Source organism: Coffea arabica, chromosome 1e (genome assembly GCF_036785885.1).
Source record: "Coffea arabica cultivar ET-39 chromosome 1e, Coffea Arabica ET-39 HiFi, whole genome shotgun sequence".
In the NCBI taxonomy this organism is placed as follows: Eukaryota; Viridiplantae; Streptophyta; class Magnoliopsida; order Gentianales; family Rubiaceae; genus Coffea; species Coffea arabica.
Window position 1 is genome coordinate 50,343,941 of NC_092311.1, and position 20,903 is coordinate 50,364,843.

At 35.1% G+C, this 20,903-nt stretch overlaps 2 protein-coding genes across 3 annotated transcripts; both read right to left on the reverse strand.

Annotated features, from left to right (window-relative positions):
- Positions 1-1,930: 1,930 nt before the first annotated feature.
- Positions 1,931-3,951, reverse strand: LOC113712050 (CBL-interacting serine/threonine-protein kinase 11). The gene has a single exon (XM_027235331.2). It carries the CDS (start codon positions 3,712-3,714, stop codon positions 2,389-2,391), a length of 1,326 nt encoding a protein of 441 aa, XP_027091132.1. The 5' UTR covers positions 3,715-3,951; the 3' UTR covers positions 1,931-2,388.
- Positions 3,952-8,040: 4,089 nt separating this feature from the next.
- Positions 8,041-12,588, reverse strand: LOC113712058 (polygalacturonase-like). Of its 2 annotated transcripts, XM_027235345.2 has the most exons (4): positions 11,914-12,588; positions 11,676-11,801; positions 11,383-11,432; positions 8,041-8,580 (listed from the first exon to the last, which is right to left on the reverse strand). In XM_027235345.2, the coding sequence occupies exons 2-4, from the start codon at positions 11,797-11,799 to the stop codon at positions 8,332-8,334; spliced, it is 423 nt and encodes a 140-aa protein (XP_027091146.1). In that variant the 5' UTR covers positions 11,800-11,801; positions 11,914-12,588; the 3' UTR covers positions 8,041-8,331. The 2 variants fall into 2 exon arrangements, with proteins under 2 accessions (XP_027091146.1, XP_027091142.1); XM_027235341.2 differs by having other exon boundaries at positions 11,676-12,587.
- Positions 12,589-20,903: the final 8,315 nt, after the last annotated feature.

Genomic DNA, 20,903 nt, shown 5'->3' on the forward strand with positions numbered 1-20,903 from the left:
GTTAAGGCAAATTAGGTGCCAAAATTCAACTAATAGCATTGATTACAACAGCAAAACAGTTGAACAACTATTTGCCTCAAATCAGCTTAGAAAACTTGAAACCTACTCTTGGAAAACTTATTAAAAAGGTTCACTTCCGCTAACACAAAATTGACCCGTCAAAGCAAGCAGACTAATGAAAGCACAACAGTTAATGGCTCCGTTTGGATTAGCTGTTTTTGGGGTTGTTTTTCAAAAACACCACTGTAGCATTTCGAATCTGAAAAACAAGTCCGTTTGGATTAGTTGTTTTTGGGGTTGTTTTTCAAAAATTATATGAAAAACTTTTACTGTAGATTTTTTTGGATTATTTTTAGAGGTATTTTTGAAACATATTTTTGAGTATTTTTAGAATATTATAATTTTTATATTTTTATATAAATATACATTTATGCATTTATAATACATTTATATTTACAAATGTATAAATGTATATTATTATAAATTATAAATTATAAATTATAAATGAATATTATATAAATGTATAAATTATAAATTATAATTTTTATATAAATATACATTTATGCATTTATAATACATTTATAAATAAATATATTTATATATTCATATAAAAATATATAAATGTATTATATTCTATATAATACATAATATAAATATATTTATAAATGTATAAGTGTATATTATTATAAATGTATAAATTATAAATGAATATTATAAATATATTATAAATTATAAGTGTATATTATTATAAATGTATAAATTAATATATTATAAATATATATTAATATTATGTAAAAATGTATTTATATAATTAATATAAATGTATATATGCATTAATATTATGTATAAATGTAAAATTAATATTATGTATATTAATATAAATGTATAAATGTGTTATATTATATATAATACATAATATAAATGCATATTTAAATGTATAAGTGTATGTTATTAAAAATGTATAAATTATAAATGAATATTATATAAATGTATAAATTAATATATTATAAATATGTTTTAATATTATGTTGAAATGTATTAATATAATTAATATAAATGTATACATGTATTAATATTATGTATAAATGTAAAATTAATATTATGTATATTAATATAAATGTATAAATGTATTATATTATATATAATATATAATATAAATGTATATTATAAATATACATAAATATTTATATATTATGTATAAATGTACATTTATATAAATGTATAATAAATTATATATTATATTATATATAATTTATATAACATATAATATTTATGTAAATATATTATGAATATATAAAAATATATTTTAAATAAAATAAAATATTTATGATATGTATACGTAAATATATAATATTAGAAATGTATAATATATATAATATACATTAATATTAATATAATTTATATATAATATACATAATTGAAATATACATATTAATATATTTTATAAAACAAAATTGCATAAATATATTTATAAATTTATATATAAATAAATGTATTTATATAAATATATAATATTTATTTCAATTGACATAATATATATAATATTATACATAATTGAAATAAATATATTTATATTAATATAATACATATAATATACATAATTGAATATACATATTAAAATACATAATTGAAATATACATATTAAAATATATAATTAAAATATAATTGAAATATACATATAAAATACATAATTAAAATATACAAATTGAAATATACCTATTAAAATATACAAATTAAATATGCATAATTGAAATATATTTGGAGTTGTTTTTGATATATTGTTTGGATTGGTGTTTTTGAAGTTGTTTTTGAAATACACATTTACTGTAGCATTTGGAATGTGAAAAACAGTTTTTCAAAAACAGGCTCAAAAACACCAATCCAAACGTACCCAATATGTTTGCAAAAACAGCGACGTGAGTTAATAATATTAGCCAAAATGATTCAGTCGACTTTTATTGAATATATGTACAGCGAGAATCAAATCGGACTTGGCAGTTGGCACCGCATACATTTGCCGGCTGCTTAATAATGGTGTATACACTTTTGACAGAATAATACAACACCATAACTGGACGCTAATCCATTTCATGCTTTAACGAGTCATTTTTCTTCCCCATGTAAGAGGCTCGACTCTATAAAATAAATAAATAAATAAAAAACTAGTAGTAAAAAATGGTTTAAATCCTGCCTAGGTAATTATCGATAAACCCAGACAAGAATTACCTTCTTCCTCTTGTTTACAATCATGTACATACATGTACAGACAAACACGGACTCTATAATTATGATCACCAAGAAATAAAATTTGTGTAATGATTATGAATCATCATTTGGGTTCACCCAATCTGAATACTTTTTTTCGCCATCGGGTGCAAAGAATCGTCGCTAGCAGCAACTAGAGCCAGAGGTTGAAGCCTGCAATTCCACCCCCTGCTGTTGGCCCAGAATTGCCGGCCTAATTCTCTTTTCCCATAATTCATGAAAGAATCCCGCATCTCCGGCTCTTTTCTTGGCGTTCACGACTACCATACTATCAGTCAGCCGGAAAACGTCCAATCCAATTACGAATTTACCGCTATCCCGGTGACCCTGTAACTCCACGCCCCATTCCTTCTTCCTCTTCAACCTCGCGTTTTCCACCCCTTTTGCCACCTCCGACACCCTCTCAATGATCTTCTCCGGAGAATCCTCCACGGCCAACCGGGCGGAGCTACACGATTCGTCGAACAGCCCGGAAAGGTCCAACCCGGAAGATAACGAGATTAGGTCAAAGGCGTTGAAACTCGTGGAACCTTGAATCACCCGATCATCCTTAATAACCTTGTCATCATTAAATTCAACAAAATCTTCCTCGTAAAACTTCCTCTCCTTGTACCCTTTCTTGAACCAAGGGTCTCGCTTGATCTCCTCAATAGTTATCCTAGTCGCGGGATTGGTGTCCAAAAGACGAGACAAAAACCGTTTGAGCTCGGATGACATCCATTTAGGACATCTATACTCGCCTTGGTAGATTTTCCTGTACATGGCCATCAGATTTGGATCGTTAAACGGCAAATAACCCACCGTCAAAACGTACAAAATCACCCCACAGGACCAAACGTCCACCTTAGCTCCGTCGTATCCTTTCTTGCTCAATATTTCGGGTGCTACATAAGCCGGGGTCCCGCAAAGCGTGTGCAGGAAACCATCTTCTCTTACCTGGTCCGTCACGGCACTAAGCCCAAAATCGGAAACCTTGAGATCGCCGTTCTCGTCGAGTAATAGATTCTCAGGCTTTAAATCCCGGTGGAAAACCCCGTATAGATGGCAGTAACCGACGGCGGAGATCAGCTGCTGGAAATATTTACGGGCGAGATTTTCCGAGAAGCGGCCCTTGGAAATCTTCCCGAATAATTCGCCGCCTTTGACAAACTCCATGACAAAATAAATCTTGGTTTTGGTGGCGAGTACTTCATGGAGTCTAACGATGTTGGGGTGGCGCAGCCGGCGCATGATGGAGATTTCGCGCGTGATATTGGACATCAAGGTGGTGCTGGATACTTTCTTCTTGTTGATGACTTTGATGGCCACGCTTTGGCCATTTCTGACGTCCCTAGCGTGGTACACCTTTGCAAATGCGCCACAGCCCAGAAGTCGTCCGATTTCGTATTTGCCGAATAACGGAGGTTCCGATACGGCCGAAGCCGGAGGGACTTCCTCGATCTCCGGCATAGGGATGCCTGGGTGAGCCAGAGACCGGCTGGGAAAGACGTGTGATTTGGGAGATTATTAAGAAACGGAAGGAATCACCAAAAATAGAAATAGAAGGAAGTAAATGGTGGAGATTTATATTGGGCAGCTGGCAGGGCTGCAGCTTCGGCTGGCTTTCTAGTTTGCTTTGTTGTCGTAGTTGGTTGTGGACCTTGCGCTTGCGGCTGGCGCGTTTAAGATCGTCCAAGTTTGAAAGAACAACCTCCGGAGCGTTTGAGTGGTCTCTATATATACGTCAATTTATTTTTTCTTTATTAGCTCATATATATGGAAAATTGTTACTGCATGATTTGATTTACCTTTCCATAAATGAAAGTCTTATGCTGGAAAGCGGGAGCGGTATACATAGAATACAAGTGTCAATATCCTCCTTCTATCTTTATCTGATTGCGTGGAATATTAGTTTTCCTTTTCTTGAGTCTGATGATTAAAGCACATTTGACCGAAAATGGTAAATGAGTTCTGTTGTTGTTTCCCTTTGTTTGAAAAATTGCTTTTACTTCTTTACCCAAATTACATGTGTAGATGCATTTTTGTTTTTAATAATTATATTAAAATAAAAACATAAGTTGAAGCCATAGCTTAGTAATAATCCTATTACGTAGAAGTAGAATCATAGTTATTAAATCCGGCCCGGGGAGGAACTCGGTGAAAGAGGTGGGTCAACGGGTTATTGGTTCAACCAGTGAGTGAGTGGTCCAACCGGTGGATCACTAAATATATTTAAATATTATATCTCATAAATTTTTATGTCATAACAAATATTCGGTTAGTTTAATTTATTATAAAATCATTAATTCTTATAAGAATTAAGAACCTAAATTTAATTAGTAATCTATCAAATTTCAAGTAAAAAATGTTATCTAAATGTAATTATCTAGTTTATTTATGAATTTTAAGTGCAAAAGTTTATTAAAAATGATATTTGTCTTTAAAAAGAATTGTGTAATATGTTATTTTTTAAGCCAATTGCATAATTTATAGAGTTTGGGGAATAATAAAAGGTTATTAAAGATTCCATATAAATTTTGTTTTGAAAAAATAAAATAACAATAAAAGTCTAATATATAATAAAAGGTGAATACAATAATAAACAAATGGTGATTGGTCAAGCGGTGAGTGAGTGAGTGTATTGTACTAACATATTGGAGATCTAATGTTCGAATCTTCCTTTCAGCAACTTGACGAAATTTCGGCAAAATTTTTCCATGCGGACCGGGTTCCTCATAAAACCGGCCGGTTCATCGGATTAACCGGTTGAACCATTAATCCGTTGAAAAGTCAACGGTTTCAATGCATAAACGATCCAATTGAAAATTCGGCCCGATTCAATTGCCGGTTCAACGGGTTGATTGGTTGAACCGCCGGACCAGGCCAGGTTTAATAATTATGCGTAGAACTCTTAAAAAAAAAAAAAAAAGATCACTTCAAAACTCTTGCCATAATAGTAAAAAATGAATCAAGAACAAAATGGTACAAGAATCCCTTAAAAATAAAAATGATATATTCTTTCTTCTAACTCCCTATCGAGCTTCCAGCATAAATCCTGTCGAATTATCATACTAAGTAGGAGATTATTTGAGATAAACTTTTTAAAAAAAATATATTGAAACACTTTTTTTATGTGGTGTATGTGAGATAAAAGATAGTTAAAAATATGTTTATAATAAAAGTAGATAATTTTGTATAAATAATTTGCTAACCAAATACACGCATTTTTAACTTGGGATATAATTTTTCTTCAACTAAATTCGTGTCGTGTGCATGTATGTGCGAATGTATATACACTCACGCGTACACATATATATATTAAATCTTTTGATCTATCAAAAAATCCTCCAAATTTAACCTATAAGCTTAATAGATATTAAAATGCCAAATAAATGAATATATAAAATTAGTAATTGTACACTAATATAGAAAAAGAATGAAATCTAATATATATAATTTTTTTTTCTTGGAGAAATTAAAATAGCTCTTGATTTCAATCAGAAGTGGAAAATTGTGTAGTATATCACAAAGGAATGTCAACTCATCCGCTAGTACGTTTTTTCTTTTTCTTTTTTTGCATCAAAATGTTGAACATTAGACAAAAACTGAAGCTTCCGAGTACGGATTTAGGAGCACACAATTATTTTTGCTTGACATCATGGACCTTTTATCATTTCTTTTGTCATTTCAACTTTCACAAGAGGTCGAACTTCCTCTGCCGCCGCGGCAGGGAAAGTGGTGGCTGCTCGGAGTGCGATCTCAAGTCAAAAACTCGAAAATGGCCATTGGATCGGTAACGGGCAGCAACACATGGTTGCCGCCATAAGGCCCATAACCACACGATGCTGATTGCGTCGGCAAGAAACAAATAATTGAAGCTAAATTATGAATATGAAGCGTGATTGATTCATTCTACTTTTTAATCAACCAAAACACTGCTTTCTAAAATGATTAAAGTTTTTTTAATTACTATATGTCGCTATCCAAATCAAACTTCCAACCAATAATTGATTAATACAGCAACTCACACAGCCCAGTCCATCCCCCTTTTTTTTCGGTGCTTGCGGTTCTTGCACGGCAGTACCGTACCAGCATAAAGTAAAAGGATTTGTGTGTATTAAATATTAACGTAGATTTTCTTTTTTTCTTAAGCGGCGTGAACTGTGAAACGTGAAATTCGTGTTACGTTCCGTGGTACTATTCCGTTCACGCGCAAGGAGACGTGTAGAAATCAGAAACTTTTTGAGGGAAGAGACAGATGGAGATCAAGTGGGGGGCTTACGCAAATTGCAAAGGAGTTTTCACATGAATTTCGAACGTTACAGAATGACTAGTGGACCATTTCGAACGTTACCTCCTCATCTTCATCTGTCAAATCGAAGCAGCCCCCACCATCACTCGGTCTCCATTTAAGGGCTTCACTATTACTATCTTCTACGACTGTGATGGTAACTGGAAAGCCCCGCCAATTTTTCTGCGCGAGCGATCTTAGATTATGTTTTCAAAATCGGACCGAATATCCACTCGATCGAATTCAGGGGTCAGGAATTAATGGATTCAATCGGGTTCGATCAGAATTGAACCGGATAATGTCATGAATAAAAATTATTTAAAAATTAAAATATTATATATAAAATACATAATAACATGTTAATATTAATAAAGATATATTCATATATATATTTGATGTTTTAAATATATTTAACAAGAAAATACAAATAAATTAGAACAATCAAGTAGTAATTACGTTATTAAATGAGCATTAACAAGTTTAGAATTAAAATTATGGATTTAATTGAAAAATAACACCAAACTTTAAGACAACATTTATAAAGTGTGAAATATTTGAAATATATTAATAATTTTTAACAACCTAGGGGTCAAAACATACTATTAAAAATATTTTGACCTTTCCAAAAAAAAGAGAGACCGGGTTCATATTTTTCCAGTCAAATCGGGTCAACCCCGCTTTTTGATCTGGTTTGATTGAGTTTTTGATTTTCCGATTTTTAGGATTAACTCGGACCAGACAATTGGCCGGCTCCCGGTTCGGCCGGTCCGGTCCGAGTTTAAAAACACCCATACGAGAGAGAACCTGAAAATGATATGTTACACTTGTTTCTAGCTTTTTTTTTTTTTTTTCAATAAACAACATAATATTCAGTAACTTGAAAATAAAAAAATGTGGTAGTTATTCGTATGGATACTTTAGAGGCGACGAAACTATTTCGTTTTCTGTGGTTTAGATTTTTTCAACAAACTTCAAAATTCAAATTTATTTTTTAAAATTTTGAATAAGCACAAACCCTAAAACTCTTCTTTTACAGTACCGTGTCATCATGTATTTAATCCAAGCGAAAGCATCCTCCGAGTCTGAGTTCCCGTAAATATAAAAGTTTCAAGACTTCTTTAGACATCGCCTTACCTTAAAATTCCAAATTTCTCCAATAGACAAACTCAAAAAATTCAATTATTAACATTAGGACACTATTTTATAATCAAAGAGTGGTGGAGTTCCTACCTTAGAGCTCGACTGAGGGTGCGATACTTCTATTTAAGTATCGCTTGCATGCACATTTCGCAATCCATCTTTTATATTTTCAATCACATTTTTATTTCATATACATCATATCACAAAAAATATTATAGTAATAATTCGAAATAATTATTTGGAATAATACTCTATCCAAACAAAGCCACCTTTCATCGATAAAAGCACTTTTAAGATGTTTGGTGCCGTTTGGATTGAAGGAGAGAAATGAAAGGAAAGAAGAGGACCAAGGCGGAAAAAGAAAATAAAGGAGGGTACAGGAAGCCTTAAGATTAATTAAGTTGGGCTTATAGCATAAAATTATGTCATTAACTATCTAGCAAGTGTCATAGAGCATTATATATAATAATAATACTAGTAGAATTGGAATGGTGCTATCCTATAATGAGGACGTTGTGTAGCGTCATCCTCCTCTGAATAAGCTAAATCTGCAAGTAGATATGTGATCGTTGGTTGTACTTGGATGATGCTACTCCAGTTGGAAGACACATGACATGATGCTCTAGCCCAATGCCCCAAATGAAGCATCAGCAGGTTCAGGGCATGTACAACTTATTGCCGCATTTGCACCTCCATGCTTCAGGGTAGTACTCGGTCGTCACCGGCGTTCCAGGGGGCACCGGAACATGGACCGGCCGACATGGTGTGCATCTACCGCACTTTGATATGCATCGAGGAGGTGATGAACCGGGACCGCCTAAAAGCTTCCTTCCCCCTGCATCCAGGGAATGCTTAATCTCCACTGCTCCATTATTCCTCTGCCCCAGCGTCTGCGCCTCTTGGATCTGAGTTCGGAAAATTCGTCAAAATCAGTATTAATACTCCACATGTTATTCGTGCTAGTGGGATTTGTTATGCTACTACTATATTATGTGATTTCTGTTGGGTTGTTTGAAAAAAAAAAAGAAAAAAAAGAGGCTAGTCGGACCATTCAGCGACGGAACCAGAAATAATTTGAGGGAGTGAAATACATACATACCTACATGAATAATTTTTTTTTATATACTGCCAATGTATGATGTTTTTTATACCAATAGTTTTAAATTATGTCACGTAATATGAATTAAAATTTGAAATTTAAATCATGTATATATGATATATTTCAAAGTCGTTAGTGTAAAAAAATCACTACACTATCAACGTATAAAAAATTAATCATACACGCACACACATATACATACATGCATATATATAAACTTTGGAGTTTTTCTAAAAATTGTTGGAGTGGGCAAATAGCTGAAAAGTTAAATGTACATGGGAGTTTTTGGGCTGGAAAACAAGCGGAATTTGCAAACAATATGATTCGACCTCTGTGGGTTTAAGAGTTGAGGCCTGCTATTGGAATCATGGGCTCAACGGTGACTCGCACAAGTACCACAAGCTTTTAATTCCCACTTGGGGAGAACAAAGAAACAGTTCAAGTGCATGAGCAGTCACACAACTACAAATGGCAAATGGCAACCGCGTAGGATATGTATATCCTATTGCCATGTCTTTGAATTTGCATAGGCTAACTATTATCTCTTTCAATTTGTTTTCTCTACTCTTTCGATTTCATCAGCTATGTACAGGCTACAGCAGCGTTTTATGAACACCTTCTTTCTCAGATTTCGAGTCTTCCAAAACACAATTGAGCAATTAAATTTCATCGCAATGGGTCGTAAAAGGCTAAATAGCAGGCTAAACAACCAAGTGGCTCAGCGCACCACAGGCCCAACCTACATACATCTAATATCGATGGGTTTCCCACAAGTCACACCAGCCCAGAATTCGGAAATGCTATTTGGACCTATTCAAGGTTCCTGTGCTGCTGCTGTATCCCACGTCGACAATGAGATTTTTTTTTTTTTTTTTTCACCTTGGGGTGTCCGGATCTTACGGTCCAACTAATCCCCTAAGGTCTGGGAAAAGGCTTCCAACCTGAACTCCGAGTGAGATACTCTTGGGACTCGAATCGTGGTCGACATATCCTAAAGAGAGGCAACGAATCACTCGAGCTACTTAGGAGGGGTCGACAATGGGATTCACTGCTGCTATTTACAACGCCTTTTTATTATTCATCTTAAAAAAGAAAACATTTTACTATTATTGAGTCAATAAAATTCGTCAGTTAGCCCTAGAGACCACGCAAAATATTACTCCTAGTATTATTGTCCCGTCGGATTGTAAGATGAACTCAACGCAGATTGCTCAGTTCTGAAGGCCAAATGAGAATTTTCATTTTCTGTAAGGAAGGCAATTGAGACGGGGCCTCTTACAGAACGAAACGATGAAAGGAGGAGGAGGAGGAGGAGGAGGAGGGCAGCGGCTACACTGAAATTCAGGCGGTGTGACACAGAAGAGAAGCAGAATGTGTTGCTACTGTCAACCTCATAATCAGTCACCTGGCGGGCCAGGGATCACGAGGCGGAAGCAGAGAACATGGCTCCGTTGAATCCGCTGGTCAAGTTTTCAACACAGAAGACCCTAGCTCCAGCCCACCGCCCCACACATTCATTCCAAACACGACAAACGCCTAAAAAAAAACACTCGGTACTACCTCATCATCCCTACATATCTTTTTCATTTTTACTACTATTATTGTTTTTGTTTTTTTTTATTAACGACACAGAGAGGAGGAATAGGAGAATTTAAGAAACGATGGTGAGAGAGAGGAGGGAGCAAAGAATTTTGAACCCAGGGCCTCTACCTTTTTTAAACTTATAATTTTAGCTACCATTAAATTAACGTATGTTCAACACAAATTGTTTCTCTTCTATAAACTAAGAATGTGTGTGGATGAGAGATCATTGTAAAGTATATATTTTTTTTTTGTAATGTGATGTACGTGTGAGATAGAAAGATAATTGAAAAGATTAAAAATAAAAATTGATTGAAAAACATGCTTGCGATATAAGAAAAATGACGTTAAAAAAAATATTGATATCCAATAATACCAGTACTTAGAATTCGAGCAAAAAAAAATATGCAGAAAAATTTTGGCATCCAAATCCAATGGTACTGGTACTTTTAATTCTTTCAACAGGTGATCAATGTGAAGGTACGTGGTGGGATGGCCATAAAGGGCAAAAAGGGTGGCACTCCAGCTTTATATGGTCAAGTCAAGCTGCATGAAGCGGAGCATAGACCAAGCAAGCTAAGCACACTTTGAACGGGGATTTCCAGGAACAATTTATTGTCTGGCGATCCGAAGGGTCAGCCATTTACCATCCTGGCTACATCCTAGACTCCATTTATACATTCACTTCACTAAGCTAGGTGTATTCAGCTATCTAAATTATGGAGTCCTAATCCCCTGCAAGCTTCAACTTTCAGTTTCAGACGATAAGAATTCTTCTTCAGGTGAACCATTTGCTCGGAGGAATTCATTTGATTCACAAGATTAACGACCCTCTTGGCCCTGGCCCAAGAATTTGCAATTTACTTCCTTGATTTACTACTCCGGTGCAGTAAATTGCCATATTCAATTCTGATTCTGTAAAAATTTGTTATACCAATTGGGACTGCCTGCCTACAATTCTCCGTTTGTTCATTTGTCTAGACTCTAGTGCAAAGTAAATATTAGAGAGACAGTTAGACGCACCCACCTGGAGCTGGAAGTGAAAATCAGCTTTACTAGTCAGCAGGGACCTGGAACCTGGAGAGGAAGACAAAAGAACCAGCCAAGCCCATGAATTAGATAGTTGCAGAGACTAAAGAAACCATATCTCCCAAAAATAAGAAAAATAAAAAGGGAACACAGAAAGAAATTCAGTTGTCCAAGTTTACGGCACAATCATTCATCCAAATCATCATCAAATAAATTTTACAACAACAATTCATGCAAATAATTGCATCTCACTACGCGTTTATAGGATTACTAATAAGGCTGATCCCTTACCTGGAGGAAACATTCGGGTGATGCTGGCAAGCATTGCAAGGAGTGATATAAGGGCGATGGAAACGAGGTACATAAGAAGCCTTGTGTTCGTCAACTTGAGACTATTCAGCTTCCAATACTCCATCTCTTTCATTTGAAGCAAGCCCAGAACGAAAAAGTCAAACTCGGATGGAGGTGAAGCAAGCAAAAAGTGGAAAGGAACTGAATCAAGATTAATTAATATCTTCCGAAGGCTAACCCTGTGTTGCCAATTGATCAGGCTCCGATTAATTTCTCCAGTCCCACCCCATGCAACAACTCTTACGCAGCAGAATCATTCCTATACAGCACACATTCAACTCTTCTGGTCACGTCAAGTCCCTTTTCCTCCTGCAGACAAACTACTCTTCCCTTTGGTCCCTCTTCTTCTTAATTTGCAAAGGGTTTCAGGTCTTCTTCTTGGATCCAACCGGGGAATCCTAGATAGCTTAATAGTGGGAGTAGTTGACAAGTGTAGGTACAGATAATGCTGAAAGAAGGGCTCGCCTTGGTTTGGGGTGGGCCTGGAGGACTGAGGAGGTTTCCGAGGAACTAAACAGATGGTGTTTTCCTCTGCTTTGCCATATTTAGGCCACAGATTCTTTTGCCAGTCTTTTCTTCACTGTACTTCACCGATTCCTATTCCCAGTAAAAGTCTAACTAAAAACCCCCCAAAAAATACTCTCTATTATCTCTCAAACCTCTGCTAGCTCTCTGCTGCAACCATGGTTCGAAGACTCGGCCGAGACCGAGACGACTCGGCCGAGTCGTCACCGTCTCGGCCTAGTCCGAGACGAGACCGCGACGAATCGAGACCGAGATACTCATCTCGCCGAGAAATCGGCCGAGACGTCACCGCGACGGATTGACTCGGCCGAGTCACTCCGAGTTATCCCGAGTCAAGACGAGAAATTGGCCGAATTACACCGCGACGGATTGATTCGGCCATTTCTTTGGTTATTTTTTATTATTTTTTTTAGCATACTTTTTTTATATTATTAACAATTTTTAGAATATTAAATTCTTTAAAATTTGCGTCTCACCGAGACCGTGACCGATATGCCGAGACCGATGTGGAACGTTCCAAGCCGCGACCGCGACCGCGACCGCAACTTTGAACCATGGCTGCAACAGCTCTCATCACCCTCTCTCTCTCTCTTTCTCCCCTGTTTCCTAAGATCTGAATATATCCATGCGTGTACGATGTTAATACTTGTGTTTGTTGCTAGGCGAACATTTAGCACCAGTGTTATAGCACCATGCAGAGTGTGCTACACAGGATTGGCGTAATGTCTCAATGATTCTCTGCTATAGGAACCATTTATATTCTGCAGTGGTTTGGTGCAACTTGTTAGTCAGTGTTGGGCATGTCAATTGGCGGGTTTGGACTAGATCTACTTGATTAAGACTCAGAATCACCAAATTTATCAACACCCAGACCCGGATCTAGACCTTCATGGGGTCTCGAAAACAAAATCTAGATCTACATCCTTGTGGATTTTGGTACGTAATGAGTATCTATAGGTATCTCTAATTGTGTAATTAAGAGGTTTAATTCAAAAACAGCAAAAAAAATATATGAAATTCAAAGGTAACTAAAATGCAGTCCAATTATATTTTTCAAATGACGGAATCAAATTCAAGAGTGTTGCGTGCAAAAAATATGAAACTGAAAGAATGAATTGTGATCAATTTTCATAGAGTATGGATCAGAATAGTATTTGATTTTGAAAAATCAAATCCAAACAAGAAGTGCTCCGTTGCAGGATGATAAGTTTGATTAATATCCGACTCGTTAACATGCCTAATCATTAGTTTTTAATTTCGACAATTCTTTTTTTGTTTCTTTTCCTTCCGATTGGAAGACACAGAAAATTTTTGAAGAGATGCGCCAACGTGCATTTCTTGACCGAAGATAACACTCCCTGCACTGGCTCCAAACCGATGCCATCCTCCCTAATCCAATCTTCTCACCTCTCAGCGTTCGACTAGCCATCTGTCAATTTGTTGCGTATTATCTTTTTTTGCACATTTTATTTCACGTGGTTTTTTTTCATAAGATTACTTAATTCAGCCACTTTATGAAAATTTCCGATTGTTTTAATTTGATAGTGCTGTTTCCAAAAGTACCTGCCAGTAGAAAAAAGCGTAGAAGAGTTTTAAGGAGTAGAAGAATAGAGGTGCAAATGAAAGGAGTCAATCTTGAGCAGTGTTATACTTGAACTCGATTTTGACTTGATATAGCACTACTCAAGATTGAACTCGACTTGATCGAACTTGAAATTCTACAAATCGAGAACGATTCGTTGATGTTTTTGAGATGTTAGAGTTCGACTCATTTGGTTCGAACAAACTGAAGCCCAATCGAGCTCGATATATTGAATTCAATTAGAAAAGGAGATATTTTGAAAATTTATAAGAATTTAATGGCTATATATGTAATTTACTATACACAAATATATATATGTATGTATTATAAATATATTTTTTATATATTGTATGTATTGCTTGATAAGACTCAACAAGCTATCGACCTTAACTAAAAATAATCGATGCTTGATTCGTTTGGTTAAACGAGCCATTTGAGATCGACTCAAACTCGGTCAACGCAGTCAAACGAGCCGCTTGAGATCGAATTGAATTCGGTTAATGCTAAGTTAAGTAGATTGTTTAATCGATCAGCTCGTGAGCAGTTCACGAGCCGCTCAATTCATTTACACTCCTATAAAAGAAGCAATGTGTAAAGAGCTCGAACCAAAAGAACATGTTTGATCTCACAAGCCGCTCGATTCGTTTGCATCCCGTAGAAGAAGCAATGTGTAAAGGGCTCGAACCAAAAGGATACGCTTGGTTTGGAACATAAATCCAGCAATCGACCCTGCTAATAAGCAGAAGCCACGAATTCATGAGTTGTTAAAATTACGTCTACCAACAGATTTGATGCATCCTAGCTGACAGCCGGACCCTTTTCCGGCCCCTTTCTTATTCCCATCAATGTTGAGGTTTGACTAGTATTAAAGACAAATGACTATATGTGCACGAGATAATTCGGTAAGCAACGCAAGAATGTGAGACATCAAAATTCCCTGGAAGAATACTTTTACTCTTAAGAGTACGCTGAAAATATTCCTGGCTTTAAATCAGAAATATGATGATATCCCACCACGTATGATTAGTTTACTGGCCTTAATTAGGCTTGTGTACAATACAATGTCAATCAATCGCTTGCCTCTATTTCATGTTCATCCAAAAAGAACCAGGTGACAAAATATCTGTCCACTACATAATTAACTGATTTGCTGCAGGCAGGTTCTGTCTCACATTAGACTGTGAAAAGTACTAGTATTACGAATGATCATGGAAATTCAAGGGAATAATAACAAGATAATTATAATTAGAGATGCATGCGAAGGGTTTGACAGCGGAATTAAATGATATGAATTATAGGCTAACAGGACAATCTGGTCCTCGGTAATACACTAATTACGTAACTTTTCATGCCTGTACACTCGTTAAATGCTTAGTTTAATTAGTTGCAGGGTTTAGCAACTAATAATACTGTAAGACAGTAGTAGTACTAACATATATACTCCACTGATGGAGGTGTCGCAACTTGCAACATTCTGAAACCCTAGAGGGATGGGAGGGATGTGGTTTCTCTGATCAAATAAGCAGAGCAGATGGCAGAAAACACCCATCACTCTCTAATCTCTGTCCTCCGTCACTTCCGTAGATTCCAGAATGCAAGGGGGCTGGGGGCAAAGGCTTTTACTACAACTTAAAATTAGAACACATGTGGTACTTGGAATTGATTGGGGTCCCAAAGTTACCACAAAAAAAAAAGGCATTATGGCATGATTTCGCACCCGCTTGTTGAGTCCAACTCGAACGTACCTTAACTGGCACATATCATGTCCAAATCATTAACACCATTTCCTTGTTCTCTGGGTTTTGAAGGGTGGTAGAAGTATGTACCATATTTGGTTATTACATCACTGTACTTTCACTTGAGTCCCTGATAAATTCAAGTGCAGGTGGCATTCCTTTTTTCGTTTTCGTTAATAAAATCAAGCAACTAGTGAAATGAATTGGTGACTCTCACAGCTTGATTGAGTTTTGTATAAAGCTGCAGTTCCATGTAGCTGCTTGAAGCAGCTCAAGTTGATTTACTGGAACGGCTGCTCTCTTGTCATAAATGAAATCCTTCCATTTTTTTTGGGGGGGGGGGGGGGGGAAACCAAAGCTAGAGCTTCAACTTTCAAATAGAACCCTTACTATGATTGTTAATGGCTACTCGAAATGCAGTTTCACTACTGACTACACAGTCTACACCATTAGATGTACCAAACTTTTGAAGAAAGTGGGCGTATCAAACTTTTACAGTGAGTAAAAGTCGTCCTGTAAAATTTGAAGTTACACCAGCATCTACTTCACATCACCAATTTCCGTTTGCGATTGAAGATGGAAGGAGAGTGGGTGGAGATTGTTGAAGCTTCGCAGTGAGGGGGAGTTATTCGGGCCCATGGTGACAATCTCGCGACAACGAAAGCACCTCAAGCATCGCCATCGTCAGAGAAAACATGTCGCATATTAGTGAGAAAGGCTTCGGTGAGTTGTCGGAATTGCTAAGCCATTCGTGCATGTGTCAACTGTCAAGTGCCTTTGTTTTGTCTCCACCAATGTGAAGACCCCCGTATTCACTTGCTCATTACCAATTTAATTTTCGAAAAATATTTTAATAGCATCACATTCATTGTAACATTGGCACACATTGAACATCAAAAGTTATAAGCATATAATTTAAATTTTGTTAATCATTATGTTTTATAGTTTAGGATTTTAAGAATTGGCGAAAACGTGTAAAAATCAAGAGTAAAAATACTTAAAATACAAAGGTAACAAATATTTAAAAAAATAGTTGCTTAGAGTAATTTGTACTTCTAGCAACTATAATATTATTATGTGTCAGTTTATCAAGTGTCCTTCCGCCACTCGTTAAAGTATATTTTAAAAAATGTAAGATTAATTAGAGAAAGTAAATAAATACAAAAGAGAGTAGTGAAGATTAAAAGGAAAATGATCGGTTTCATCCTTCACATTTCACAAAAATATTCTTTTCGTCCCTCATTTTTAAAACGAAGCAATTTCGTCCTTGACATTTAAAAACTGAAGTTATTACATCATTGAATCCAAATTTCAATCTGAATCGAACCACCAATCAACATGATTACAAATTTTGGAGGTGTAATTGATAGATCACTTGGTTAACTCAACTTGATATTCATGTGAAATTTAATAAACCTAAAAATAAAAAATTATAACATAAAAAAGAAAAATTAATCTTTCCTACATTATCATTGTATACACTGACGGTTTTATGTACCGTCATATCATTTTAATTTTAATTTAAACATCAAATTTTATATTTATGATACACATCTAAATTCGCAATCGGATATACTAATAGTGCATGAAAAGATTTACCAAAAAAAAAATCTACTATTCCAAGACAAAGAATGGCCTTTTATGTTATAATTTTTATTTTTTTGGTTTAATAAATGTCATGTAAATATGATGAAGTTGATCGAGTGATCTGTCAATTCTATTTTCGAAATTTATTACTGAGTTATTGGATGGTTTGATTCAGATTGAAAATTATGTTCAGGAATGTAATAGCTTTAATTTTTAAATGTCAGGGATAAATTTGTTTCATTTTAAAAGTGAGGGACGGAAAGAATATTTTTACGAAATATAAGGGATGAAACATGTCATTTTTCCAAGATTAAATAGAAAAAGTATATAAATATAACGAAATGTAACAATTATTAAAATATGTATATACATATGATAAATTAAGTGAATTGTATGTGTGTTATAAGTAGGGATGTACTCGAGTCAAGTCGAGCTCGAGTATTACTATACTCGAGCTCGACTCGACCCATATGTAACTCGGCTCGAGCTCGACCGAGCCTAAAAAATCGTAACTCGAGGCTTGACTCGAGAAAATCCCTTTAAACTCAAGACTCGACTCGATAAGGCTCGATCTTTAGTCAAGCCTTATCAAGCCGAGTCTAATCAAGCTTTTTGACTCGACTCGAAAAATTTACACTTCTGTCATTATGGAATTTTATTATAAAGAAGAGTATATTGTAAATTCAGTATAAATTATACCCATAACGGTCATTTTATAAGTATAATACATATATATATTATTTAAATTATATATATATTATTTAAATATATCCTGACTCGACGAGTAACTCGATGAGTTACAAGCCCCAAAATACTGACTCGAAACTCGACTCGAAAGTACATTCGAGTAGTTCGAGACTCGGCTCGAACTCGGTTCGGTCAAACCGAGTTCAAGTCAAGCCATTGACCAAGATACTCGCGAGTAGTTCAACTCGCGTACATCCCTAGTTATAAGTGTCTATTGGGCACCCGTTAGAAAACCCTTATTATTATTTTACTTTCCAAAAACATGCCAGCTTCTAATTTCACAACTTGTGCACGAAGGGAGTGCATAAACTACCTTTCCATATATACCATTTTTATACATGTATCGTATAAAAACCCAATGCAGTGGTGAATAACAAAATTTAAGACCCAAGATAGCAATTTTCTGTTCTTGGGGGTAATGATGAGCAGTTTAAAATGTAAATATACACAATAATTATGGTACAATCACTCTCCCGCCACCCCAACCCCCAATTACTCCTTCTATGGATCCATGATTGAGCAAACAACAGATGAAGGACAGCGACTCCTTCGGAAAGACAAACTTATGAAGAGGAAAGGAGGGGCCCAAATTTGGAGATAAGAAGCACTTGCCAGGAACTATCGGGGGCTCGATTATATGGGCTGTTTGTCGTTCAAACTTCAATAGGAAGTCCAATCAGTGCTCTTCACCCCAGGGAAAAAAAATAAAAGAAAAGAAAAGAAAAGAAAAATGCAAATCACGTTGTACATCAATTATTAGGCTTTTAATGTTCTTGGAAAAGGGCTATATGACAAAATCAATTACCAAAAATGAATTGCTAGGCACATACATAAAAACAGCTTCCTTGGTCTTTGAGATATTATTTTAACTTTTAATTTTTTTTATACGATTTTAATTTTCAACTACAAAAGTTAATTTCTTTGCTGAGATTCATAGTTCCGAGCTTTAGGAAGTACGACAGACACGACACGTTCAATCTTTCTGCGGAAAGAAAGCTTTTTAATTTTCTTCATAACTGAAAGCATTGAGGGTGTAAAAAGCAATTGCCGAGCCTCAAGAATTGACCCAACGAGAAGGGATTCGAACCAGTTATAGCCTAGATCAACCAAACAAATAAGTTGCCCAACCATTCAATTCCTAGTCCATCTGATGAATAGTCCAGCTTCAGACCATTAATATCATCCATAACAATAGTATATAGCGTGAAGCTGAACAGGGACCTTGATCATGGGTCGCTATCAAATATTCAGATGAAAAAGGATATCAAGGGGAAGACCCTGCTGAATGTGGACCGTGTAAGAGTTTGGAATCACATTCACGGGTGTGATTATTGAGTGAGCTTGAGAATGGAAAATGGAAATTGAGCTATTCTGAATTTAGATAGTTGGGATCAAATATGAGAAATAGTTTTCATACGGGTAGAATATTTATTATGGTTTTTTACATTGTTTTGTTGAATTGTACGTCTGTTGCCTTTGAGTTTCTATTTACTTCCTCCTTGTGCAATCTCTTCTTCTTCTTTTTTTTTTTCAATGAACCAAAAAAAAAAAATTAGGTGATATTGCCTTCGATCACCATCACTAGCAATCAATCATCGGTCGGTTATAGGAATACTTATAAATTATCTTCTGACATAGTCTTAATATCAATCTTTTTGTCAAGAAATGATTTGTCTTTACTAATCGAATCAATAAATTAGAGATTCTGAGGTTCAAAATTAAAATCCATCATTCTCTTCTCATTTCTTAAATCTTATTCCTCTCTTACTTAAAAAAAAAAAGGAAATTAAAACAAAAATCAATACATTATGCATTTGTTCTCCAAGTGTAATCTGTGCCACCACTTGCGTGCACATTCCCCGCGCCCCTAGCGTACTCAATGGAAATGATAGCAGTGACCGCCTTGCCTTGTCGAAGGATCAAAAAAAGAGACGGGCCCAAGGAAGGATGAGCAGGAGGATGACTCCAATTTCACTCGACTCGTTTGGGCTAAGTTGAATTTGGACAACCCTCCGTGAATAACCTGGCAAACTGTGCCATATTAACAGCTGTGATCCAACTTACCATAGAAAGAGTTGGACCTCCAGAATGATGTTAGCCTAGTTACGTAAACTTCAGAGAGCCCATCCAGGACCCAAAAATTAGTATGTGTTATTCTGGCTAGTCTGAGCCTGTATTGGTCGGTATACCCTTATCTCAACCAAAAAAATTACACTATTTTTTATTTACCTTTTTATCTAATGTATATCACATTATTTTAGTATATTATTTTTTATAAAAAAATTTTAAAAATAACAATCCAAACGTGTTCTAATCATTTTTTTAGGGTAAAAATAATAAAAAACTCCTCGTAGTAAATTTAATATACAGAAAAACCTCCCGTGGTTTCGAAACGTACAATATGATACCTCATGCTTTGAACTAAATTGTAAAGGTGACTGAATCCGTTAAACTTAACGGAAATGACTTATTGGAACCTAAAAAAAAATTTATATCTAATTTTTATCAAATATACCTGTTCTACCCCTTAACCCTCAATTCTCTCTCTCTCTAGAGAATAAAGCAAATGATTTTGTTGAACTGTCTTTTGCTTAATTATATCAGGGCATTTTTGTTATTTCGTCCATTTCTGTTAAATTTAACAGATTTTGTCATCTTTACGATTTAATTCAAACCATGAGATATTGCGTTGTACGTTTTGAAATTACGTGAAATTGTTTTGTATATTAGATTTGTCGTGGAGGAATTTTTTGTTTTTTACCCTTTTTTTTATCTCAAATACATAAATCTTTGACAGTCTACTGTCTACCAATTACTTTATTTTTAAAATTTTAAATTATGGTCTAGTCTTCGATTTTCGCTTCATTTGTTGTTTATAGTAACAGTTTAAAGAACCAATAGCAGTGCTTAAATCTTACAAGTCCAAAAGAACAAATTTTCGTTCCTTAAAGTTATGTTGTTTATATTCGCAAGTTTATATATATTCAAGAA